This window comes from Linepithema humile, chromosome 8 (genome assembly GCF_040581485.1).
Source record: "Linepithema humile isolate Giens D197 chromosome 8, Lhum_UNIL_v1.0, whole genome shotgun sequence".
In the NCBI taxonomy this organism is placed as follows: domain Eukaryota; kingdom Metazoa; phylum Arthropoda; class Insecta; order Hymenoptera; family Formicidae; genus Linepithema; species Linepithema humile.
Genome location: NC_090135.1, coordinates 4,918,693 through 4,946,406, shown reverse-complemented (window position 1 = coordinate 4,946,406; position 27,714 = coordinate 4,918,693). Strand labels below are relative to the sequence as shown.

Here is a 27,714-nt window from a genome sequence, read left to right as displayed (position 1 = left end):
ATTCGGTCAATCCACGTAACAACATTTTCTTCTTCCTTTCCAGCGAAAGTGGGGATCAATTTTGCCGTAAATTTAATTTGATTCCAATTGTGAAATGCATTACTTGATGACCCGGCAACCGACTGGGCTGACGTTCTTGATCGCGCTCGGGGAGACTCATTATTTGTCTGCGAAGGTCTTGAACGATTAGCTTCAAGGGCCTGCAACACTGCCTGCACAATTTCCTGTACATTCAAGTTAGTCTGATTTCCCGGCACCGCATTTCCCTCTTCATTGCGTCGAACATTATTCAAATTTGCGTCGACATTTTCTGGAGCACTTGCTACTCCACTTGTTATTTCTAGAGAGGAGGGATGCCCTTCATCTTCTGCATTTCGACTATCATAAACCGGACCGGCAAGCATTATTTGCTCTGGCCACCCGTTTCTTTCGAAATTATCTATCAGGCGATCACAGAGTGCGGCGCGCGAACCTCGGATGTCCAAATTGTGCTGTCGCGCCAGCTCTCGGAGCCCATCCACATTCAGCTGCTCTAATTGCACGCGACTCATAGCGAATGCTCACGTATCGATAACGACAACGATCCAAGACAATGATCGGTAGCGCCTTAGTCGATATCACAGGACACTCAGTTATCCTTCCCTATCGGCGAAATCTAATAATTGGAAGATCCGCCAGAGTGATCCAGCTTGGATTTCGTTTCCGGTTTCTCGCACTTTCTAGAACTTTCGTTCTGCAAATGGCGGTATCCCGACTTCCGGTTTCTCGAACCTTCTATATTCGGCTATCCGGCTCACACTTGTCACGTTACCACTGGAATTATTGTTTCTTTCACTTTTGTAATTAATTGTTCTCTTTCGCAGCTCTCCTTTTATACGGAAAACAGCCGCGTATACCATTCGGCTTCACTTCTCTTAAAGCACGTGTACAGTCAACTTCTTTCGGAGTTCACCGAAATTACCGAATTTTCGTTAATCCCACTTCTGACGCGTTAACTGTAAGGTTTAGGATGAACGAGAGGTTCTTTTTTAAATAATAAATCGTCTTGTAAAACAACACTGGTACTATATTTAATACACAAATTAATACAGGAGGAAAAGAGGGGGTCGCGATATGCCACGTTCCCTTTTTCCAAAAGTTAATAAAGAGTTTCTTATTAAAGGTACGCTCACCTTTGTTAAACACTAAGTGCGCGCTCGCACCTTCTACTTTCAATTGTTCTTTTAACACTTTTTTATTAGAAAAACTCCGGACCAGTACACGCTCGCACGGCCGTAAGGATACTCTCTATACTGTTCGTCTTCGTCGTTCTCTCTTATATCGTAGCTCCGAATTAACGGCTCCGATTTTTCCCTATTTGTCTCTTCTTTCTAATAGATGGCATTAATCGCCTAATACACGTGTGGCCTACCGACGCTTGTCGCGAATGGTCTCACTATATATATATATATTACCTATATTCTTACAATGATAAATTATTCAAATCACATTTTAGGTATGTATAATGATTTTTCTATAAATAGATTTCGATTCTGTACCATGTAATGTAAGGAAAATTATAAAAGTGAATAAATTTATAAGTTGTTGATAATATAAGATTATATAGATACTTTAGTAAATTTGTTTACTTTTGTAATTTTTACCACATTGCATCATACAGAATCGACTCTCTCGACTCTGTTCTTTTTAACTAAACTTCAGCACAATATTTTTTCTCTTTTTTTTCTCTGTTATAGTGTTTCAAAATTCACTGCCAGTGCTAAAAATCTATAGTTTACATTACATGCAATATATATAGATTTTCAGTGCTAGCCATAAATTTTGAAATACAACCAAAATTAAAGAGAAAAAAGGCTAGATGAAAGATAGGTGCAAAAAGTTTTGTTAAAAGGTATAGAGATTTATTTATTTATTGTATCAATTTCATTTTTAATCTAATTTGTTATTTTTAATTAGAATAAAACGAGCTACATTTTATTTTATCTTAAATTTGATAAAACCTTCATTATTAAGATCAATGCCTGGTCATAAGACAATATCAGCAGAAAAACAGTTTCTTATAGCAATATGGAAAATGGCCACACCAGATTCATATCGGTATGTCATTAAAACTTTTAGTACATTATTTTTTGTAACTTGTAAATTACATTATATATTTTTATGCTTAATATTTTGGTTACTTATAGATCTATTAGTGAGAAGTTTCATGTAGGTAAAGCTACTGCACTAAAAGCCGTAAGAAGAGTAACAAAGGCAATTGTCAAATTAGCTCCAATTTTTATTGTGTGGCCAAAAGGAGATAGAGCAAAAGAAGTAATGAGAGGATTTGCTGCAGTTAGCGCTTTTCCTAAAGCAATAGGAGCAATTGACGGAACACACATCAATATAAAAGCGCCACGCGTTAATCCTGATTCGTATGTAAATAGGAAGAAACATTATAGTATACATTTGCAAGTAAGTAGTTATCATAATCAAATTTTTAAATGTGTGTGTGTTCTAAGCATTGTAATTCCTTATACATTATTAGGCTGTTTGTGACCATGAAGGACGATTCACTCACTGTACTACTGGACATGTTGGTTCTGTCCACGATCAACGTGTTTTTCGCTTGTCTGAAGTAAATGACTATTTACAAGATCCAGTTAAATTTCCTGATGACAGTCATTTATTGGGCGATGCAGCTTATAATATTCACGAACACTTAATGGTGCCATTTCGTGATAATGGACATTTAACTAATAGACAAAAAAATTATAATTTTTGCCATTCGTCTGCTAGAATGGCGATTGAACGAGCGTTTGGAATGTTAAAGGAAGATTTCGAAGCTTATTAACAGTTCTTGATATGGAGCGCGTTGATTTAATTCCAGGCTTTATTATGGCGTGTTGCGTTTTGCATAACATTTGTTCATTGAAAAATGATGACTTTCAAATTACAGAACAAAATGTTTTCGAAATTGTTTCTGAAAGTAATGAACAATTAACGAATGAAACATGTAATAATGCAGCTAAACTAAAACGTGATATAATTAGTAATAACTTAATTTTACGACATGTATGAATTTATGAATTATTATATAAAAAAAAAATTAAACAATTATCTACTATTATGTACTATTATTATTTTATTAAGAAATATATATACATATACATATATTTATATAAAATAAAAATAATAATATTTATATTAACTTGTATTGCATCTGTTTAAATAAAACGCATAATGTAAAAGAAAAATCTAGTGTTTACATAAAATCCATGTGTGAAACAATATTACCCGGTAAAAAATTTCTCATATATAATCATGTAGCATTTAATAGAGTTATACAATATTTTACATAATTGTGTAAAAATATGTATAATTATACATGACGAAATATAAAACGTTATATATATATATATATAAATGGAGCGACTGCAGTATAGAATTACATGTAAGTACTTTTTATACATACTTATATATAATGTCCACAATATTTTATATATAATTATATATGAATCTCTGTTAGTCTAATATATGATTATGTATAAGTCTTGCATCATGTATAAACATATATAAGTAAGAAGCAAATTTCAGATATAGTCATGTCAATTGTATATGATTTTGTATAAACGAGAAATTCTGGCTAATTGTGTCACTTTTTCCTTAATTTCACTTAATGCCTTGATTTAAAAATATTTTACTTTTCTAAAAGTTTCTATACCTTTTTCTCATCGCGCGCGTGCATGCAAGAGAGGAATATAAACAAAATAAAATAAAAAAACACTATTTTACATTTATAAGAAATATATGTTATTTATTATATTTCTAAATAATATGAGAAAAATAAATAACATGAGATATAAATACATTTTATGAATGATACAAATAGTTCGAAAATTAGTGCTTGGGGTATTTAAAGAAGAGATTTTTAAGAAAGGACCTCATCAAGTCACTCTTACTGCCCATACAGCACAGAACATTGCAATTACATTGCAGCAATGTTACAATCTTGCAAGTTGCAATGTAATATTGTTGAGACATTATTGCAACTTGTAATTGTAATATTTCATGAGAATGTGACAGCAACATTCCAGTAACATTGCAATAGCAATATTCGGTAATTGCTAGTTCGTTCGTTTACCGCTATGCGACGCGCGTTGCAAAATCTATCTCGTATTTAAGTTTTAGTCATGATGATTATATGAAACTTGCAAAGAGTGGCTAGTAAGATTAAAGACATAGTAATTATTTTTATCAGTTTAATTTTTCTGATACGACCTCAACACAGGGAATTCAGATATTGAACTGATTGTTCAAAAATTGGACAGATAAATGTCCGAATAAATAAAAATATATGCAACATTATTCTAAGATTGCAATAACAATGCATTATTGCAAATTCATTACATTGCAATATTACTGTAATCTTTCGTTACAATCTTCCTAAAAGCGGACATTTTAACGTTGCTGCAATCCCACAGCAATGATGCAACAACATTTTGCAGTGAATTTGCAATATTGCAACATTGCGATGAAAGATTGATGCAATGTGTATGCAATCTTTGTGTACTGTATGAGTATATATATATATATATATATGATGTGATGTATGTATGATTATGTACTTTATGTTTGCGCAATAAAAACACAACAAAATAAAACAAGAAAATGTATATTTACTCATACACACCTTTATATAATCATATATAAATATATATATTCATATTCATTTATATATAGGTGTATCTATTTATGTATGGACAAATTCGGTATATAATTTTGTATAATTAGATATGTACTATTTTTGTCTAATTATGTATGAGAAATTTTTTACCGGGTAATTATTAAGAGAACAATATAAATGATTAAACATCAAAATAAAACATATTTTACTCAACTCGCTTATTAATAGAAAATAAAAAGTATTTTGGAAACTAATAACAAAATAAAATTTTTCACGAATGTTATTAATTTCTTAGAACAAGGAGATTAACATGTAATACAGCTTATCAACTGATATTTTTATGTTTTTCTCTAATATCATGTGTTACTCTAAATATCAGCATCGATTATATCGATTTATAGGTACTTGCAATGTTATTTTGCCTTTCACATTGTAAATCACAGAATAATAAATAAAAATAAATTTTAAGTATCACAGAATATCTTATTCTGAACTATATCTCACTTTTCAACTGCAAACAACTTCAGTGGATGGATTAATAATTTCGCATATGTAAAAAAAAGTCAATATTAATGACATTGGCTTAGTTTATACTGATTCAATACACGTATTAAATACTAAATCTGCTTCTCCAAGTATAAATTTATAAACTCTTCACCAATCAAAGAAACAGACTTAATGTTTGATATGCTATTAAATAATCCATATAAACTAAGCACATTGATAATGAATATCGATATTACTTTTTTTCCATAATGCTAACCATTTTTTCCAACGAAGCAAGAAATCTCAAACGTATTTCCATGTTTTCTTTGTGTCTTTTTTCAGTAGCTTCTTCGGCTACCTTTCTTTCTTCTTTTAAGTCTTCCATTAATGTTTCTGCGTAAGACGTTTTCTGAAGTTTCTCTAAATAAACAAATATTTGCCATTAAATTTATACAACATTTGTGTAAAATAAATTAGAATTTAATAAATTATAATCATTACAAATTTAATTGTTTATAACTGGAAAAAAGTTAATTAGAATCATTAATTAAAACATTAAACTACACAAAGTTAGGCACTAAACAAAATGGCTGTAAGATAACTCCAGGCTCCAGGCACAAGACAATATTATACATTATGTATCTTAAAGTAACACATAATACTGTTTTGTGTCTAGAATCTTACAAAACAGCCATTCTGCTTAGGGCCTTACTAATGAACAATTTATTATACTTACTTGGCTTTTCATTTGCTGTGTCCAAGCAGCTATTTCCACTGGATATACTAGAATCAGATTGGGTTCGTTTACCAGTAGACGAGATAGTAGTCACGGGAGACATAAACGGTTTTGAACCTAGTAAAGTATCCATATGCTGGAAAAAGATTTTAATTAGTAAATTATTATACAAATAGAATATTAATTGTTTTTAGAAATAATAACTTACAGAAAAATATGGCCATGATCGCGTTCCATTGCCGGATTTATTATTGTGATCTTTAACAGCTTTATAAGTTCGTTTTAGTCCAGAGAATTTAGATAAACATTGTGCTCCTGTAACTTTATGTCCATGCTTCACCATTTCGTCCGCAATTAAAGACCATACTTTTTTTTTGAGATGTTTTTCCCGTTACAAAATCATTTTGTCTCAAATTATATTCCTCTAGCAATAGAAGAATAGCTTCATGTGGCCATTTAAAAACTAAAAATAAATCTATTATAAAAAATTATAAAGTTAATATAGAAAAAGTTATTAAAAATACCTCCAATTTCTTCACTTGAAATATCCCGTGTCTCCTGTACTTCCATATCATTATTAGAAATATCCTGTAATGTCTCATCGGTATAACTATAGTCATCCAAATTTTCTAAATAAAAAAATTATAATTATAAAATAAATATTATATATACATAATTAACATACAAACTTACATACATACTTTTGTTTTACTTACCATTATCAGTTTCCATGACAGATTGTGAGGATTTCAAATCAAAAACATTACGATGTACGTATCGTGATGCAAAATCAGGATCTGTAACAAGAAATGTATGTACATTTATATATATATATATATATATATATATATACAATAAAATTATGCAATCAATTTTTGTATAAATTAAATTAAATTAAATTAATAAAATACTACACTACTTAATTTACCTTTTCGAAGTCTTTCGTGATTATGAGGAGTTTCTGTGATATTGTATAGTACACCATCAATTAAATATTGTTTCTCTATGAAGTCCATTACACTGTTTGTATCTATATTACACTCTGTAAAGATAATAACAATTTTTTATACAATATATATATATATATTGTAATATGTAATATATATATATATATATATACATATTATCAAGAATAAGAAGTAATCTAGATAAACTTGCATAATCGCATAAACATATGTATAAGAAAATGGATTATTTTCTTTATGCATATGTTTATGCAATTATGCAAGTTTGTCTGAAAAGATATTACACGTAACATTGTTATCATTACTATAAAAAAAAGTTGTAATGCCTTTATCATATTAATTATAATTATAATTATTAATATTTACCATTTTCCTTCCCATCTATCTTACTCTTATTCCTTGATGGTTTCTTATTCATGTTCCTAGTGTTCAAAATTCCCAATCCTAAAAAAATTAGATTGAAAAATTATTAAGAAATTATTTAATAAACTTGCTACAATAATCGTATGCACAATAAAAATCTAATTGCATATATTTATTATAGCTATGCAAATTTGTTGGTTAGGTCCTTACCGATACAGCAACACAGCGTTCGGCACGCATTCGTTTTGGACACTTTCGCTGTAAGCGCTCACGCTCTTGCTGCCTCACCTGGATAGAATAAGCATTTGTGAGCACGAGTCATGACGTTACACTGACGTCATAAATGCGTCTCTGAGCGCTTACAACGCCAAAGCGAACGGCATAAGCAATGCTTATAAGCGCTTACAGCGCGTGAGCGCCTAAAGCGAACGCACCCGTGGTAGTATAGCTGATCATTGAAGACAGAATTAAATTTAATACCATGATAGGGGGTAATTTCCTTCGTTTCAGCATTAACTTTTACTTTTGTTAGACAGTTTCTGTACGAATCAACCGTCCTCCTTTCAAAAGTTTTGCATTCACCATCTTCATCAAAAAATGCATATCTGTTCAAATCACAGTATCGGCAGAAGTAAATTGATCTACTAAAGTTGTTGACAAACCCACCTAATGTGTGACTTCCTAAGTTGTCTCCTGTAATAAAAACAAGTGAACCCTTGACAGTATCATGGCCAGGAACATTTATCCCAACACTCTCAATTATTTTTAAATCCTCCACTATTTCACCATATACAGCTTGATGATCAAAACATAATCAGGAAGGTTTCCAATGGCAAGATATGCACCTACAAGTTCGTGATGGCCCTTTGCAGGCCCAATAGGTGTCACAACTTCAAAGCCATCTTGATATAGTATTAGACGCAATCCATTTGGATTCTCTTTGAAAAATTTACTAGTTCTGAAAGCACTACCATCTGTAAAGTCTTTGAACAGATCATCCTCATATTGTACAGGTGCACCAATATTGAAATCCAGAGACTTATCATGAAATAATGCCTTTAAAGTCTCTGAAATAGGCACAAAATGGAAGAATTCACCTTTTGATAGGGGCTTCTTCTTAGGCCACACAAAATGAAAATGTGACTTGTAAAACTCTTTTCACGAGTAAATAGTTTGCAGTTCTTTAAAGTTAGTAGAGCATGAATTGTCTGAAAAAACATCTTTTAGAATTTTATTCACCTGTGAGAAAGATATGCCTTCCTTTTGCAAATGCTTTTTTAATCTCCTCTTAACCCTTTCCTGCTCATGTACAGTTAGAGTCTTCAGCTCCTCAACAATATATTGAATAGTACTTTCCGGAATAAAGTATTCACATTCAAGTTTGAGATAGAAGATAGCCAAAGCGTTAATGAATGAATCGCGATCATCATAATCTTCATCATTATCATCCTCATCGCTAGTATTTTTGGTTCTTGTAAAATCTTCATCTTTCTCTCTATGATCTATGTTTTCAGAATTTACTTCTAACCCATCGTCAATGTTCATGTCAACTGTAGTTGGAATTAAAATCTGACATTTATGATATTTAGTCAAATGTCCTGAAAATGAATTTACTCTATCATACTTCTTGTTGCAAGTATTATAAGGGCAAGTTACTTCTAATTCATTAATCATATGCTTTTTAAGATGATTAACTAAAACTTTGTAACTGTCAACTTGTTTCCTGCATATTTCTTCAGTGCCCACAAATCTTGCTTAATTGTTGGACACACAGGTGATATTTTTGTCTTTTAATCTGCTTACGTAAATTTTGTGTGATCGTATAAGGTGAGAGCGGAGGCTAGTCTCAGTTGAAAATCCTGATTTGCAATTATGATATCCGCAACGGTAGATAGAAGTGAGATGACGATGACATTTCCGATGCCTCAGGTGACTTTTGAGATTCTGAGCTTGTAGTTACAAAAGTAACACTTAAACATGGCTCCACCAAAAAGTAATTTAAATTTGAATTAAATAATAATTTGCTTTGACATATGAAACATCGCTATCAAAATTAAAAAAAAAAGCAGAGAAATTGCAGAGAACATCCATGCATCGGGTTATAAAACCACAGCATGTCTGAAATTTTAGACATTGGTGTCTGAAAAATTAGACAACATATTTGAAAAAATATGTTGTCTAATTTTTCGGACACTAATTCTAAATATTTCGGACAGACGCGCCACTATTCTGAACTTTCAGAGAAACTACTCTGATAATTAAGACAAATTGTCTGAAATTACTTTCAGGCACCCAGATCTGAAAATTCAGACAAAAATGTGTCTGAATTTTTAGGCAATTTTTTACAGTGTTTGGCACACTCGGTATATAAAACCGTATGAATAGTTTAATTCAGAGATGGGAATTAGTTACAATTTTCGGCTCGATTTTCTAATTGACGCCTACTGTTCCCTCCTTGCTGCTCGCATGCTAGCAACGAGTCACCAAACGCGCTAACAATATCCGCAACTTTTATTTGTGTTATATCTTTATCCAACGTTTTCACACTACAATTTTCATTATTATCCTCATCGCTATTTGTGTTATCGTTACTTCTCTCTGGGCTTGGAGAAAGTTTATGCACAGTTCTTTCAGAAGACTCATGTATCTTCTGTAATTTTCTCTGTGAAGTTTCCATTCTCGCCTTTTTCTCACTTTGAACAAGATTTTTTTCTTTCTATTCCAGTAATTATAGTTTTTTGTTTTACCTGCAAAGTCTAACAGATAATTAGCAGTGACTGTACATTCATATACCATATCAATTATCAATTAATACAGTAATTAACAATTATATAATATCTTCTCTTTTTTTGGCGGGTGCTTGTATTTACTATGATGCTGTGGATTTTTTGGGAAAGTCCCAGTTGCGCACAGAATAAATCGGACACAGCAAGTTAAATGAATCGGACACAGTGTCAATCGGACACAAGATGGTTGCAATCGGACACAATAGGAAACGGACACAGTAACAATCGGACACATTGAAAATCGGACACAGTGCCAATCGGACACAGTAACAAATGGACACACGATGGTTGCTATCGGACACAGTGCCAATCGGACACAGTAACAAATGGACACACGATAATGGTAATTAGACACATAATTATCGGACACAATAAGAAACGGACACACTGTGGTTGAAATCGGACACAGTGACAATCGAACACAATAGTAATCGGGCACAGTGGCAATCGGACACACGATGGTTGCAATTGGACACATGATAATCGGACACAACAGGAAACAGACACACGGTAGTTGCAATCGGACACATGCTCCGTGATAGTTTTCTTAACCCTAAAAACGTTACTATAACAACTTTAATCTGATGATTTTTCGCTTTCTTTCTATATAATATTTCTGTATATAAAATCTTCTCTGTTTTAAGAATCTATTAAAATTAAATAAACATAGTTTTCTATTAAACTATAACATAGAATCTATTAAAATTAAATAAACATAGTTGAATATAATCGAATCATGTATTTGATTCATAAACATTATACTTAGTGTTACTCTGCGCTAAATTTGAACATTAGATTTGCATTAAACCTCGCTTTGTGTAGAAACTTGTAAACCTATGTTAAACCTCGCTTTGTTTGAAATTTCACGCGTAGGCGGCGGAAAACTTCGCCCTTACGGGGCGAAACCTCTCCCGCACGTAAAACAAATAACAAATCCTTTTCAGGTTATACCTAACAAGATAAACCTAACAAGGTTACCCAAGGTTCACAAAAAAGTCGTAAACCCATGTGGAATCTCGCTTTGCGTGAAAAGTGTATGCATAGAAAGAAAGAAAGCGAAAAATCAACAGATTAAAGTCGTTATAGTAACGTTTTTAGGGTTAGGAAACCTGTCACGGAGCATGTGTCCGATTGCAACTACCGTGTGTCTGTTTCCTGTTGTGTCCGATTATCATGTGTCCAATTGCAATCATCGTGTGTCCGTTTTCTATTGTGTCCAACTTTCAATGTGTCCGATTGCCACTGTGCCCGATTACCATTGTGTCCGATTGTCACTGTGTCCGATTCCAACCACAGTGTGTTCGTTTCTTATTGTGTCCGATTGTTATGTGTCCGATTACCATTATCGTGTGTCCATTTGTTACTGTGTCCAATTGGCACTGTGTCCGATAGCAACCATCGTGTGTCCATTTGTTACTGTGTCCGTTTCCTATTGTGTCCGATTGTTATGTGTCCGATTGCAACCATCTTGTGTCCGTTTTCTATTGTGTCCGATTGACACTGTGTCCGATTCATTCAACTTGCTGTGTCCGATTTATTCTGTGCGCAACTGGGACTTACTCGATTTTTTTGATAACATTTGACACCATATTGACAAGGAATTCGAAGATCCTCTTTGTTAGGGTTGCCAGAGTGTCTCTTTTAAAGAGAACATGTCCTCTTTTTTTGTCCTGATCTTTTTGTTCACTCTCTTTTTTTTATTCTGATCTTTTTTGTCCTCTTTTTTTCTTTAGTTACTTTTTGTCTAATTTTTTTTTATATTGCAACTTGCAACGTCCTGGTAATTAGATTTGTGACATAAACGGGTATTAATAACAGATAACAGGTAACACTAATAAGTGCTCTTAATGTTAATGGAAATCAACCTTTATAGAAACAAAATTTTACGCCATCTACTAATAGATAAGGTTAAACTTTTCTAACACGGCTACGCGGCGCAAGGCGCAAACGCACAAACGTTCACAATTCACAGTAACAGCCAACTGATATCAGCAGTCAGCAGTCAACAGTGTCAACACGAAATAAATTACAAAAAGATTTTTCTTTACTTTTGTCAACAAGTATTTTTTCGTGTTTATTTCTTATTAGCAGGTAATTATAAAATAGGCAGTAGGCAGTAAAAATTATTTTATTTATTAAAAATTAGCTATTGAGTGAAAGTGAGGTTAAAACACCAAATCTTATCGTATAAAACTTCAAAATAAAATCAAAATTGTTAGATGTCAGAATTTTTTGATCACTAATTGTGATTTAATTTGTCAATATAAAGGCATAATCTCAAAAATAAATATGTTTTAATTCCAACAAAAGTATTCAATGTTCAAATGCATTTTTAATTCTTAATTTGCAATTTTATTTCTGTAATTTTTTAAATTAGAGGTTCTAAAATTAATTGTTATCTTCTCTTATTAAATAGGATATTTTAATTTTTTTTTTACAGTTATGAGTAAAAGAAAATGCACATTTTCTTCTGAATTGAAAGCAAAATATACATGTTTTGAAGGTGTTGATGATTCTAAATACGATGCTTTCTGTTCGGTATGTAAGATTAGAGTTTCTGTTGGAAATAAAGGAAAATATGATTTACAACAACATATTGAATCAAAGAAACATCAGTTATATATCCGATCCATGGAAACATCAAGCAAATTAGATTCTTTCGTCTCCAAAAATAAAAAATTGGATGAGAAAGTAGCGGCTGTTGAAGCAATCTTAGGATTCCATATTTTAAAGCATCACATGAGCTTCAACTCATCAAACTGTACAACAGATTTATTGAAACATATGTTCGAAGACTCTGAAACTGCTAAACATCTATCATCTGCTAAAACAAAAACAGCAATGATTGGAAAAAAAGTTATTGCTCCCTATTGCATTAGTAAAATTATTGAATCTATATCTAATATTCCTTTTATATCAATATCTACAGATGCAAGTAACCATAATTCAGAAAAAATGTTTCCGATTTTGATACAGTATTTTACCATTAATGAAGGAATTTGCTCAAAATTGATTAATTTGGAAACTTTATCTAATGAAAAAGCACAAACAATTTGTGATTTATTAATAAAAACTTTAAAGAAATGGAATTTGGTTGATAAATGCATTGCATTTTCAGCAGATAACTGCAATACAAATTTTGGTGGAGTGCGCAGAGCTGGGACAGAAAATGTATATAGCTTATTAAACCGGGAAATGCAAAAAAATTTGATTGGTATTGGCTGTCCAGTACATATAATACACAATGCTGCAAAAAAAGGCTTGGACACAATAAGTATTGATGTCCAATCAATAATTATGAAAATATACAATCATTTTTCGGTATATACTGTACGAACAGAAGGATTGAAGGAATTTTGTGAAAATGTAAACATTGAATACAGGCAGTTGTTATATCATAGTCCAACGCGTTGGTTATCATTGTTTCCTGGTTTAAATCGCGTTTTGCAAATGTATCCCGCCTTAAAGTCCTATTTTTTATCTAACAATAGTTGTCCAAAAATTCTGCAAAACTTTTTTGAATCAAATTTAAGCGAGGCTTCTTTGTGGTTCGCTCACTCAATTATGTATAATTTTCATGAAAAAGCAAAAGAGTTAGAAACAGAAAAAAATTCTATTTTATAGAAACTATAAATATTTTAAAATATTTAATTACTATGCTTGAACAACGAATTGAACAGTCTTTCCTTCCAATAAAAGTTTCAAGTATTCTGCAAACTATGTCAAAAGATGGTTCTGACTTCCAAGTTACTAATTTTAAGAACGAAACAATTTGTTGCTATAAAACAATGTTAGAGTATATCATTTCCTGGTCTTGTCAATTTCATGACTTGAATGTTTTTGAATGGATATCCCTTACTAATGTACCTGAATGGCAACAAGTTGCCAACGCAATAATATATATTAATTCAAAAATAGAAAGTTATATTTATATTGATGATGTAAAATGCTTCGATCAATATTGTAACTTAAAACTGTATATTGAAAAGAATATTCATAGCGATGAATTTGAAAAAATGTCACTAAATTTAAAATGGATTACATACTTCAAACAATCAAATAATTTAGAATTTTATTCTGAAATATTGAAAATTTGTCAGTATTATTTTGCAATACCAGGACATAATGGAAATGTAGAAAGATTATTTTCGATGATTGGAGCACAATGGACAAAGGAGAGAAATCGTCTCAATATAGAAAGTATTAAATCAATATTGTCAGTCACTTACAATTATAAAAATGTAACATGCAAACAATTTCATAACGAAATAAAAAATGATAGTAAATTGCTATCACAAGTTCTTAGTTCAAAGAAATATGAAACTGATTATGAGACTGAGGAAACTTTACTGTGATTTTTTTTTTAAATTATATGATTACTATTATTAGCTATTAGTATTAAATTTAAGTTAAAATTAAGTTATTTTGTTTTTCATTTATAATTTATAAATGTTTTATTTTATTTTTTATTTGAAAAAGTGAATAATATTTTAATAAAAATGTTCTTTTTCAAACAAATTATACTTTTATTTACGTAATAAATATAAACTACTGTTGATAAGTGTAAATAAATGGATATTTGCATATTTTCATACATGTCCTCTTTTTGTCCTCTTTTTTTAGGGGAAAAAGTTCTCTTTATATACTTTTAACTTCTGGCAACCCTACTCTTTGTACACTTGGAATTGAGAGTTAATATCGGGTGACATTGTACATATAAGATAAGATAAGATATATTACATCGTTCGTCTTTTCATCAAAAAATTTAGACTCTTTGTACCTGTGTTACACTGGCTTACACAAAAATGTATCATTCAGGTTTCGTTCAGGTTCAGGTTATGAGAGTGACTACATCGACAATCTTATCACACCTAAAAACATTCTGATTCTCAGCGCTAACTACTCAAGAGGATGTGAAACTACGTAGCTACATGCATTTTTTTAAACTGTTGGTAAAGTGCGGTTTGCATCTATGCTACATTCACAATCTATCGATTAAAAGCACACTTTGTGAATAAATTGAATTGTATATTTCATTATATAAAAATATTATATATATGGGGCATTCTTTCTCAACTTTACACCCATGCTGCCCATTTTCTATTTGATCTAAAAATTTTTGAAAAAATCTTAAAATTTACAGAAAAATGTAAGCTTTCCAATGGCGCGTGGCAAAATTATCAAATTCAATTGGATCATACTTAAAATTTCAGGAAACCGAAAAAAAATAATAAAAACAGTAATTATTCAAGTGTAGCGATTATTTATTCGACGTTTTTCTCTTCCAATTAACACTTTCGAGTACTCTGTTTATCTGTGCACTGTCACATAAGTCTAAACTAAAATGGCGGATCTAATATGGCCGCCAAAAATTTAAAAAATTTAAGAAATTAACTGATTTTTATAAAACTTGGTATCAAGGGATTTTTCGGGTTACTGTATACGAGTCTAAAGTTATCTTTCAAAAATACAAAATGGCGAATCCAATATGGCCACTAAAACATTTTGAAAATTTTTAGAAATTAACGAATTTTTATAATACTTGGTATCAGAGACTTTTTTGGGTTGCTAATAACGAATCTGAAGTCGCATTTCGAAAATTCAAAATGGTGGATCTAATATAGCAACTAAGAATTTGAAAAATTTTTTAAAGTAAGGGAGTTTTATAAAATTTGAACAGAAAGTTTTACGGCCAGCTAAATACAAATCTTAAGTCGGATTTCGAAAACTGAAAATATCAGATTTAATATGAAGACCAAAAATATTGAAAATTTAGGAAATTGACAGATTTTTATAAAACATGATACTAGAGATACCTCTGATTCTGATGTCGCCTCAGCTTTTACCCCCTACTTTTTAAAATCTTGATATGAAAAAGTCGAACTATTACCAGCATTGGAATATCTCTTAATCACCATTTCTTTGTTGATTGGGACAAAACAGTGATTTCTCAGAATCTCTGGAACTAGTGGAGCTACATCAAATCGTTTTTTCAAAAGACTTTTTGTCTTTTGGTGCTCTTTGTCATTATATGACAGTATACTAATACTTTTAGAATTTTTTTGAGCCCAGTCAACAAGTTTCTCGAATGAAAGAATGACATCGTTCGGTTTACTAAAAAGGCTAGCTCGCATAGCTTCCCTTTTCACAGCACCTACACCGTCTGAAGCATTTTTACCATGTGCAGTGGCATGATAGTTCCATTCCGCTGCAACACCAAAATCCTCTTTGTGATGCATTAGATTCATTATCAGATATTTATTTTTAAAATGCTGTTTTGCCCCATCGCTAAAGTAGATTACTCTTCTTAGCTCAGGAATTATTATTTTCAATTCAGGAATCAGCATCTTTTGTACAGTATATACAGCAGCTGTGTCATGAAGTGTACTATTCGACAAAAAAATAAAATTTTTGTGTTCAAGTTCTAACTCTTTTTTATAGTAACACACGACAGGAAAAACAGTACATTGTGAATTATTAAAATGGAACGCCTGCGATGCATCTTGCACAACATACTTGTAATTCTCAGAAAAATCTAATACTGCAAGAACTTCACCTTTTTTTAAATTCTTTTTTCTTTCCTGATAGAATCGAGATTGTTTTTTTGCAATGAAAGAATGAGGTTTTAGAATGATAAATTTGTCACAAAATTCATCGACAAATTCCGACGACGGAAGAATTTGCGTCTGAAGAGTTGATCTGTCAGTTGTTGTCCAGACACTGAACTGTATGTGGTGAATACCTTTCTCATCTAAGAGTTCTTTCAAATGTTTTTTTAGTTCAATAATATCAGGACATTTACTGCATTCACCAATATAACAATTTTCATCAGGATTTTTGCACACGATTTGGCGTAAGCAATCTTTATAATCATGTAAAATCACATTGGAATCTTTAGTAAGATTATTTAAATTGACAGAGTCAATCATCAATTTGCAATTTTGATGTATCGTACAGACACAGACCGAATGCGTACCATTCGCACCAGCAAGTATACAATGTTTTGGTCGGAGTTGGGCAAATTTACTAAAACTAACATGACAGTCAGGATGGCATTTACTATAAATATCATAAAGACTTCTTAAGTCTGAAAGGAGAAGACGTTTCTGAATCAAATCTCTGCCCTCGTCATTTTTTACTGAAACCATATTTTTCATACCTGGCATGATTCTGCTATTTTCGTCACTATTGTAAAAATCTTTAATTCGTGTAACAGTACTTTCCGGCAATGGTTTACCATTCTTAGCAGTTGTTTCTGCTAAAACGCCCTTAGATGCTTTTGTTACGTCCTGTACGGACCTTTCCTTTGCACAAGTTTCTCACGACCAGTCGGGAAAATTCAAAGAAACGTTCCGAGAATATTATTTTAATGATTTAAGATCCCGAATGTACCATAATAATCTTTTAGGCCTTCAATCGAAAATTTATCGAGATAAGACACGCGACCGCGATAGTAGACTTTGAATTTTCGCCGACAGAAAAGCCGACGGAACGATATACATGTCATTCGAGCAATCCATCTATTAATCTTCAAACAACCTTTTTTATCTTATTTTTATTAACAACTCCTCCCAAGGAATGTCTCCCTTCCAAAACCCAAAATTTCGAGTATAAAAGGGAAGACACCCACCCGTGAAGGCAGCAGTTAAGCAGTTAATATAGTTCTCTCAACATCTCTGAATCCAGCTCAATCGAATCTTAGTCCATACCTTAAAATATTAGAAAAACCGATTGTATCTCAAAGTGCTTGTATATCAATAATTATAGTAAACGTGTTTGTTAAACAATATTTCGATTAAAACCATTTCTCACACATTCAACCTACCCCCGCCTTATTCCTAATTGTTTCTTCAGATCAGCACTCAGTATCGATATTTTCGGTGCGGACCACCGCACGTGGTATCGATTTCTGTATCCCCGCGTATCGTGGTGCGGCCCACCGCACGCTTTACGCCTGGAATTTCTGGACTAACATAAAATTCCTTTCTTATCCCGAAATCCAAAACTCGTCGCGGAGGAGTGAAGTACCGCGCGCGGCAATTGCTTCTCCAACATATTAAACCAACCTCCGAGCAATATTCATTATACATCGACGTGAATACGGACCACTGAACGACCCAAGAGGATCCAGATATATTTCCAGGACATCCAAGTAGTAAGTCAAAACCTTCATAATTAAATTAGTTGTAAGACCTCTCGCCTTCCTCTTCTACCCCCCCCCTAACCCTTTGAAAATCACACGAGGTTCCATCCTTGGTAAAAGGAGTTAAGTCTCTTGATCAGAAAACGGAACCACGAACGATTGGTTGAGGCCTCTAACAGGGTAATATCGATCTTTACGATCGTTGACCTGTTCTCAGCCAAGGAAAATCGTTCGGCTCGCGCGGTCGCCTCTCCTCATACCGACCAGCGAGCAAACACCACAAATTTATACTTTTATTGTTGCGTTCGTCCGTATACCTGACCCGCCCCTTTCCCTCCAGGTTAGGACGTAACACTTTCAATTCTTTAGCTTTTTTTACAAAATACCTAGAACAGTTGAATTCCCAAGAATTTTGACTTAGACTCCATGCATCTGGTACTACAGTCAAAATTGTCAATCTCAAAGAATCATTAATTTCAAGAGTGGAAAATTTTTCTTTCAATCCACTCAACATATCCAACTCAATCTCTCTTTGTGATTTTATGTTGCATTCAATTCCACTGAAAGATAATGAAGATGCACCGGAAGATACAGAAATATTCTGTTCAGTATCATGAGTACAATTATCAAACGTTTTATCAAGACTCGATGAGACGTGCGTATCTTCATTCATGCGAGGATATTTCATTTTCCTACATGCAGCACAAATTTTAGCATTATCTGGAAATTTTGGGAATAATCGTTTTATAACACTCGAAATGCGTCGAAGATCTTTCCCTCTGTGACCTTCCACATTGTAGGGATTGCAACATCTATCACCGTGTATACTGGACATATTCAAAATCAAATTCTAAGATTCACGATCAAAAATAGTACAGATAATAGAATTTTCTGTAGTATTGTTCTGAGAGCAGTCCTAAAAGAACGGTTAAAAGTAGCTCTGAAAAGAACTGTTCGAAGAAAACTTCAGAGAAACGCTCAAAGCACAAAAAAGCCCAGAACCATAGGAGTCGAATATACAAATCCAAATATTAAAGCGTTTAGAAATTTACGGAATCACAATGAAACATTTTTTAACTTAAAAATGTTGTAATGAATGGCGATAATATCGCGGTAGAGAAACTCTCTCGAATGTGTACAAAATGGATTTCACGATCTTATTTTATGAAACTTTTTTGACTAGGCTCAGAAAAAAAATAATAATCCAATTGAATTTGATAATTTTGCCACGCGCCCATGGAGGACTTGAATTTTGTTATAAATTTTAATAGTTTTTTGATAATCTTTAGACCAAATAGGTCGATAAATACAAATTTAATGATGAAATTTTAAAATCTGCGTCCCAAATATACTCCTGATACCAAGTTTTATAAAAATCCGTTAACTTCTTAAATTTTTCAATATTTTTGGTGGTTGTATTAGATCCGCCATTTTGAATTTTCAAAATCCGATTTGAAATTTGTATTCAGCATACAGAAAAACTCTTTGGTATTAAGTTTTACAAAAATCCGTTAATTTCTTAAATTTTTTAAATTTTTGGCGGCCATATTGGATCCGCCATTTTAGTTTAGATTCATGTGACAGTGCATAGATAAACAGAGTACTCGAAAGTGTTAATTGGAAGAGGAAAACGTCGAATGAATAATCGCTACACTTGAATAATTACCGTTTTTATTAATTTTTTTCAGTTTCCTGAAATTTTAAGTATGATCCAATTAAATTTGATAATTTTGCCACGCGCCATTGGAAAGCTTACATTTTTCTGTAAATTTTAAGATTTTTTCAAAAATTTTTAGATCAAATAGATAATGGGCAGCATGGGTGTAAAGTTGAGAAAGAATGCCCCATATATACAGGGTGTCTGGCAATAATTGCCCCACCGGTCATATACAGGTAGAGGAGGTCAAATCGAGTAGAAAAGTCCTTTACCATTTTTTAATTTTTATAATAAGTACTGAGTAATTAACGAAAAAAGATCGGCGAATCCGCGCGAGTAAAGCGCGCGCGGTGAGAAGGACGTCCCACTGCTACGCGATCACTAGGACACAAGGATCTAGCGTTACGCGCCGCTCGTATGTTGCCATTGTCATTTGTAGAGTGCTCCTCTCAACGCTTCATCGCGCGCCTAGTGATCGCGTTTTTCGTTAATTACTCAGTACTTATTATGAAAATTAAAAAATGGTAAAGGACTTTTCTACTCGATTTGACCTCCTCTACCTGTATATGACCGGTGGGGCGATTATTGCCAGACACCCTGTATATATACCCAGTCAGCAAAGTCTGTTCGAACAGATATTACCAAACGTCTGCTACAAATTTTTGTCAGCAGAAAGACTGCAGATTGTATACAAAACCTGTTACATCAGATGATGATAGCAGAATGTCAGCAGAAAGGTTACAAAACCTGCTGACATAATTTGACAGCAGATTTGTAGCAGAAACCGAGCAGAATTTGCTCGGAATTATTACAGCAGATTGGTGGCAGAAACCGAGCAGGACCTGCGCAACGCAATTTGATGTCAGATTGGCGGCAGAAACCGAGCAGGACCTGCGCAACGCAGTTTGATGTCAGATTGGCGGCAGAAATCGAGCAGGACCTGCCATCATAATTTTAATAGAATTACGCCAATTCTTATATAATTTACATTATTCGTTTCGCTTATTAAAAGGTAATAAATGAGATATGCAATGTATGTAATATATGTTTACTTAATTGGGATAAAAAATATTAAAGTTTTTTACAAATTTTAAAAGATTACAAGTTAAAAGTAATAAAGAAAATAAATCTACAAATAAATTAATAAAATTATGTAATGGGCTCCTATATTATTTAATAATGAAATATATAATAGCCAAAGGTAGTTTAATGTGATAAATTATTTTTTTAATTAGCAAGGTATGTATGTTTCAGCCATTGTATTTGGCCTTCCTCAGTACAAGTAACCAAAATTAATGTCTTAGATAACGCAACAATATTTGAAACCTCAAATATCTTAAAATGTTCGTCAGGTGCAGTTAAAATATTAACAAAATCATAGACGTCAATCTCAACTACTAATGCAGAGTACATTATTTGTAACATAAATATTTAAAAGTTTATTAAAAATTATGCTATTAATGTCGATTCTTTAAAACTTTTTTTCTCATTTGTAGAAATTTAAACTTATGATGGTTCTTCTTCTAACATCGACTAATACTTGTTAAAGAAGCTGGCCAAGATATTCATAAGTTAAAATTTTGCAAGTAAAAAAAATTAAGAGAATTCACATCAATAGTATAATTTTAAATAAACTCCTTTTAAATATTCATGTTACAAATAGTGTGCTCTGCATTAGTAGTTGAGGTTGACGTATATGGTTTCGTTAATATCTTAAGTGCAAGTAACGAACATCGTTTTAAGATATTTGAGGTTTGCAAAGAAATTGCTTATTCATATAACAATCAACAGGTTCGATGAGATGGAGTGGTATCTGACGTATTTTAGAAGATGACTGCCTCGGTTTTCATCTTTTCCAGTTATTTTTTATTTAAAAAAATATCTCACATTATCAATTAACGTGCGTACTAAAATTAGACTATATTGTTTCCTAATTATATGCGAAGTTTCAAATATTGTTGCGTTATCTAACATATTGATTTTGATTATTTATACACTGAAGAAGGCCAAATACAATATTATAGCGGTAAAATTTCCCGCCATGTGATTATTTAGGCGGAATCCATATTAATTCCACTTGGCCGAAGCTAGTGATTGGTCACAGCGGTCGCAGCTTTAAGCCCGTGTCACACTACGTATTACGGACGCGGATCGGATTGGGATTGCGAATCGCAAATCGAAATTCAGTCAATCAAGACGAAGCATAAGAGTCTTGATTGGCTAAATTCCGATCCGCGATCCGCAATCCTAATCCGATCCGCGTCTGCAATACGTAGTGTGACACGGGCTTTATCGCTATTTTTCACGGGCCGTTATCTCGATCATTCTGAATTCAATCGTTGTGGCAGTAATTAGTGCGAACAAAGAATATTATAATAGTAATTGAGATTCTGCAGGATTCGTAACTACGTACATTGCTTGCAGTAGACATCATCGAGGAGACACGTAAATATGGAAAGAATCAAATTAAAATTGTCTATGTCGCGAAAATCGCTGCACAATTTATCTGTGAGACAACGAAGTAGGGTTATGTTCGAAATAAAGAACCGTTTACGATATCGTTCAAAATACAATATTGCCGATGAAAATAATCGTGATGTTCAAAATATTTCTATTCCGTTGGTTACCGAATATGGCTTATTTACAAATAATAATGATACTTGTAATTATAAATGCAATGCAACTTCGGAAGATGATGGATCTTTTGTTTCTTGCTCTTCTTCTTTTTCTTCTATCTTTGATGAGAGTGATGCAGTTGTATCATCTTTTATTGATACTTCGATTGAGCCATCTTTTCGCGAACGTTTAGCGTCTTGCTTCGTGGATAATAATCTAACGCATATTCAAGGTAACAGCATATTATCCCTTCTTCGAACACATCCCTGCTTTTCTACCTTGCCCAAAGATGTAAGAACACTTCTTGATACACCACATACACGTGTTGTAGTTGCTGATGTAGAACCAGGAGAATATGTTCATTTTGATCTTGAAGCCGGGATTATTCAACATCTTTCAGATATTTCCATCGCATCTATTGTTAATTACTTAGAACTTGATTTCAATATAGATGGATGTACTTTAGATAAATCGGGTTGTATTCAAATTTGGCCCATTCAATGCAGAATTGTTAATGTACAGTGTGCAAGGCCAATAGTAGTAGGAGTTTATAAAGGTGCACATAAACCACATGATCCTAATATTTTCTTGAAAGAATTTATTTCAGATATTACAAGAATCATGTCTAACGGAGGAATTAATTTCCGTGGCAATAAAGTGCCAATACGACTTAGATGTTTTATAGCTGATGCACCAGCTCGAGCTTTTATTCTTAATCATCGTAGTCATGTGTCTTCGCATCCTTGTTCCAAGTGTAAAGTTTCTGGTATACGTTGTGAAGGTCGCAATATCTTTAATGGTACAAGTCATTCTCTTCGAACCGATGAGGAATATGTCAGATGTGTGGACGAAGATCATCATAAAGAGGGTAACTGTCCATTATCAATGCTTCCCATGGGAATAGTTTTGCAGACACCTTTTAAGTATATGCATCTAGTGTGTTTGGGCGTCATGAAAAAAATTTTATCTGCATGGATATATGGAAAATACTCACGTTTGTCAAAATTATCAGGAAGATTCATTTCTATTATGTGTGCAAGACTGAATAATCTTAAAGAATATTGTCCGTCAGATTTTGCAAGACGCCCTAGATCTCTCGAAATGTGTTCTAAATATAAAGCGACAGAATTTCGTCAATTTCTGCTTTATACAGGACCAGTTGTAACGTATGGTGTATTGGACGAGAGATTGTACAAGCACTTTTTATTCTTACATGTGGCAATAAGAATCTTAGTTTCCAATTCATCATCAAGACAATACTTGAATTTTGCAGAACTTGCGCTACAAAAATTTGTTCATCGAAGTGATTCTTTTTATGGTCCAACCTTCAATACTTATAATATCCATGGCTTGCTTCATCTTACCAACGACGTGAGACGTTTTGGCACTTTAGATTCGTTTTCTGCATTTCCTTATGAAAATAACATGTCCATTTTTAGAAAATATTGTAGAAAACCGGGTTTACCTCTTCAACAATTCTTCAAAAGAATGACAGAGATTAAAATTCACGGAACAGTCGATACTCGTGTCATTGATTCGTCAATTCGTGTATCCGCATTGTATAATGATAGTAATTGTCATCAGTATCGTAAAACTAAATTTAACGGAATATTGCTGAGTATAGATGTACGTGATAGTTGCTGCATTTTACGTAATGGATCCATTTGCATTGTCTGCAATATTAGTCTACACAATAATTTGTATCGTTTGGCAGTCAAAAAATTTTTACAGGTTGAAGATTTTTATGACATTGATGTATTATCTTCGGCTCTTCAAATATATAAATGTTCTACGTTGAGTAATGAAATCTTTTATATTAATCTGGATGAAGTCCATGCTAAATGTTACAGAATGCCTTTCTGGAATTCTACATCGATGGATGATAGTGACAGTAATGAAGATCATTTGCCTCAATACATTGTCGCTGCTATTGTACATAGCGAGAAGACGTAAGATATACTCTTGCGAAAATTTTTTACAAGCATCTTTGTAGATTAAAGAATTATGGTTTTATTTTCTGCATGAATTTTGTGCTTTAAGATCTTCTATTCTCTTGTTTGGTTTGTTATTTTGTTTCTTTTCTCTTTTTCGAAAACAAATGTTTGCTATTGAAAAGCACGATGCATCATCATTTTTGCATCAATCTTCTGCCTTTGTCGTTATTTTCTTTTGCTGCTTTTAATACATAATGTTACATATACATACTGTTACATAATGTTACATGTACATACTACATATTTCCATTAATTACACACACACACACACACACACACACACACACACACACACACACACACACACACACACACACACACACACACAATATGCATGTTGCAACAGGATAATTTTTGTTCTTAATAGTTTTTCTTGATAGGTTTTTTTTTATAGTTTTTCTTAATAGCTTTACTTAGCTTTCTCACTTTGAGTTGTGTGCACAGTTTGAATATTTTTAACAGTTTTAACAGTTTTTTTTCTTAATTTACATTTAATGCCTGTGTGAAAAAATTAAGTATAATGCAACATATGCGTTTTATTTACTTTCAAAGATGATGCATATTGTATAATTTTATTTGTTTTTAGATAGATTTAATAACTATTTAATTCAATATTATATATATTATGCGGTATTCATTAATATATGTATGTATTTTTGCTTATAAGGAAATGGAGGGACGACCGAAGCGCAGCATTGCGAAACCTTCCCGCTATCAGACCACTTCCTCCGATGACGAATTACCAAAACGCAAGAAGATCCCATTAAAGACCGTTACGATTGGAGACATCGACAAGGATATCGGTCATCTCACAAAGGAATTTTGAAGAACCCAGATAATTCAACCTATATGGATGAGAATACTTTTCATACTAATATTTATACACAAGAACACACAGACACAATCATACATTCCTATCCATACGCAATCACAAACAAACATTCAACCTTATACATCCACTGCAACACATTTAACATCACATCCTCACACATCTATTCACGCCGTCGATACATCACACTCGATACATACATTACCCGCTCATTCTTCCATAGCTAATCATATAGATAATACTATTCATGCTAATAGTACAGATAATATTACTTTTACAAATAATACATATCAGTTTCAGAATACAACTCAGTTTCCGAATAAATTAAGAACATGGCCGGCACAGGAAAGTATTTCTCAAATAAACGAGTATCAGGTGAATCATACTGAAATTCCACGATTCACAGAAGGAACGGACTACAAACGGTAAATTTGTTAATATTTATAGAAATAGTGATTTCTAAATAAATTCGTTCATTATATTTGCAAGAATGTCAACGTTACTTGTGCTATGTTTGCAGGATAACGCAAGAAAAATTGAGCAGCATTGATGCCGAGCTCAAGTAAGTAAATCTAATGTATCATATCTATTAACATGATCTCTGTATATATAGATGCTTTTATTATATTTTATTTACAGAAGAATGAATGGTTTGCTGCACAACCTTTTGAAATGCGTGCAAAGCAACAATGACCGCGATCGCGTACCGCGTAAGCCAGCCTGTTTGCCCATATCATCCGTGATCGAAATGGATGCTTTTGAAGATATCGACGATAACGATTTTCGTGAAGTTGTAAGTAAACAGATATAAAAACTTTTTGTCCTTTATATGCAATATGCATTATCATTATTTTTCAATATCTAGGTGAATTATTTCAAATACATCGGCGGATTCAATTTAAAGGAAGCGGTAAATCTGTGCCTGAAGGAGAGATTACAGGACTCGGTAACGCCGTCATTCACTTGGTGGGGTCGAGAAAAAGATCAACGGCCGTTATATAATACCCGCTTTGTTATCGCTATTTATGGTACGATCTTTTTATTTCTCAGCATACACCTGTATACTGAGACACATTAATATTATTACGTATTTTGTTTATGATAATGTAACTTGCATATTTTTTTTCAGAAGCGATAAGCAGCAATCGTTATTTCAATAAGCCGACTCGGTCAGAATTTCAACTTCAAATACGAGAAGCTCTTAGAACGGCCAAGGAGAGATGCAGAAGTAAGGCGCATAAGCGACGCACACGAACAGACAATCACAGGCATGATTTTTGGAGCGACGATGTTCCTGAACAGATCGAAGATGAAAGAGCGGACGAGTAAGGATGCGTAAGACGAGCAGACGCGCAGACGATCTTTATAGAGTAAAGATAAGTACAAATTTTCTTTTTAACATTTTTCAATTATATTCCTGAATTCTTTCTAATATATAAAAATGTTTATTTGTTTTTTTTTTTAGATTTTCAGCTTTTCTTTCAGTAGACTTCGCTGTGGTCGCGAAGATAGGCACTTTTCAGTGCCACTTTAATTTGGTGGAACCAATTTATTATGGTGGAACATCATTTGCATATTAATCGGCACTTTTCAGTGCCAATAATTTCTCTCTATTTTTATCAACACTTTTCAGTGCTAAAATATTAGTATTCTTCTCCATATGCACGTCTTAAATTATATTTTGTGTGTATTTTTCAGGTTGCTTCAATGATCAACGAGATAACGAGATCTTCGGAACCCGGCTGCATATTCCTCGCATAAACTGCTCCGCAACAGCATATATTATAGTATACGTACTATTTTTGTAGCACTATTGTATTGTATTATGATATGTATAGTAGTATTTTCAACATCAAATTCTATTATATGTTGAAAATACTCTTATGTGTACTTGTATTTTATAACATAAATTTTTTTGTAAACGTTTGATATCTACATATGTAATATTAATTATAGAACTTTCATTTTAAAACATAATTAATGTAATCTAAATTTTATCAAATATTAATATTATTATATAAGTTAATTATTTATTGATGCGTATTTAATGTCTCTATTTTTAAATTAATATGTGTATACATCTAAAATAATTTAATGCTTATTTTAGATTGTGTATATATATATTTTATGTGTGCATTTTATTCTTTTTTGTACTTTGTTTATGATTAAAAACCGTGAATAAGTAAAATGTACATATTTTATGTATATATTTTATTTATTTACAGTTTTTAGTCATTTTTCTGTTACAAATACAAAATTTTCTTGCATATATATATGTGCAAAAATATTAAATTTATAAAATAAAAACTGTTTTTTATAACTTATAATTTTTTGAAATTTGTAAAAAAAATTGTAATATTTTTTATCTTAAAGTAAATATATTACATACCTATTGCATACATTTAATTAATTAAACATTTAATGTCATTATTCCATTTAAATTGACGGCAGATACTGCTCGATTTCTGCCAAC

The 27,714-nt window shown here is 32.4% G+C and overlaps 2 protein-coding genes, 1 long non-coding RNA gene and 2 pseudogenes across 3 annotated transcripts; 4 read left to right on the top strand and 1 right to left on the bottom strand.

Annotated features, from left to right (window-relative positions):
* Nucleotides 1-1,784: 1,784 nt before the first annotated feature.
* On the top strand, nt 1,785-3,060 carry LOC105669386 (putative nuclease HARBI1; annotated as a pseudogene).
* A 1,230-nt stretch (nt 3,061-4,290) lies between these two features.
* LOC136996836 (uncharacterized) lies at nt 4,291-10,915 on the bottom strand (annotated as a pseudogene).
* A 1,036-nt stretch (nt 10,916-11,951) lies between these two features.
* Nucleotides 11,952-13,402, top strand: LOC137001762 (uncharacterized). The gene is made up of 2 exons (XR_010891632.1): nt 11,952-12,093; nt 12,443-13,402. It is a non-coding gene; the product is annotated as an uncharacterized lncRNA (long non-coding RNA).
* An 8,623-nt stretch (nt 13,403-22,025) lies between these two features.
* On the top strand, nt 22,026-25,207 carry LOC137001591 (uncharacterized). The gene is made up of 2 exons (XM_067360702.1): nt 22,026-24,367; nt 25,080-25,207. The coding sequence occupies exons 1-2, from the start codon at nt 22,254-22,256 to the stop codon at nt 25,177-25,179; spliced, it is 2,214 nt and encodes a 737-aa protein (XP_067216803.1). The 5' UTR covers nt 22,026-22,253; the 3' UTR covers nt 25,180-25,207.
* Nucleotides 25,132-27,684, top strand: LOC105667362 (uncharacterized). Its single transcript, XM_012359111.2, has 5 exons — nt 25,132-25,666; nt 25,762-25,803; nt 25,881-26,034; nt 26,107-26,269; nt 26,371-27,684. Exons 1-5 carry the CDS (start codon nt 25,266-25,268, stop codon nt 26,568-26,570), a joined length of 960 nt encoding a protein of 319 aa, XP_012214534.2. The 5' UTR covers nt 25,132-25,265; the 3' UTR covers nt 26,571-27,684.
* The last annotated feature ends 30 nt before the right edge of the window (nt 27,685-27,714 follow it).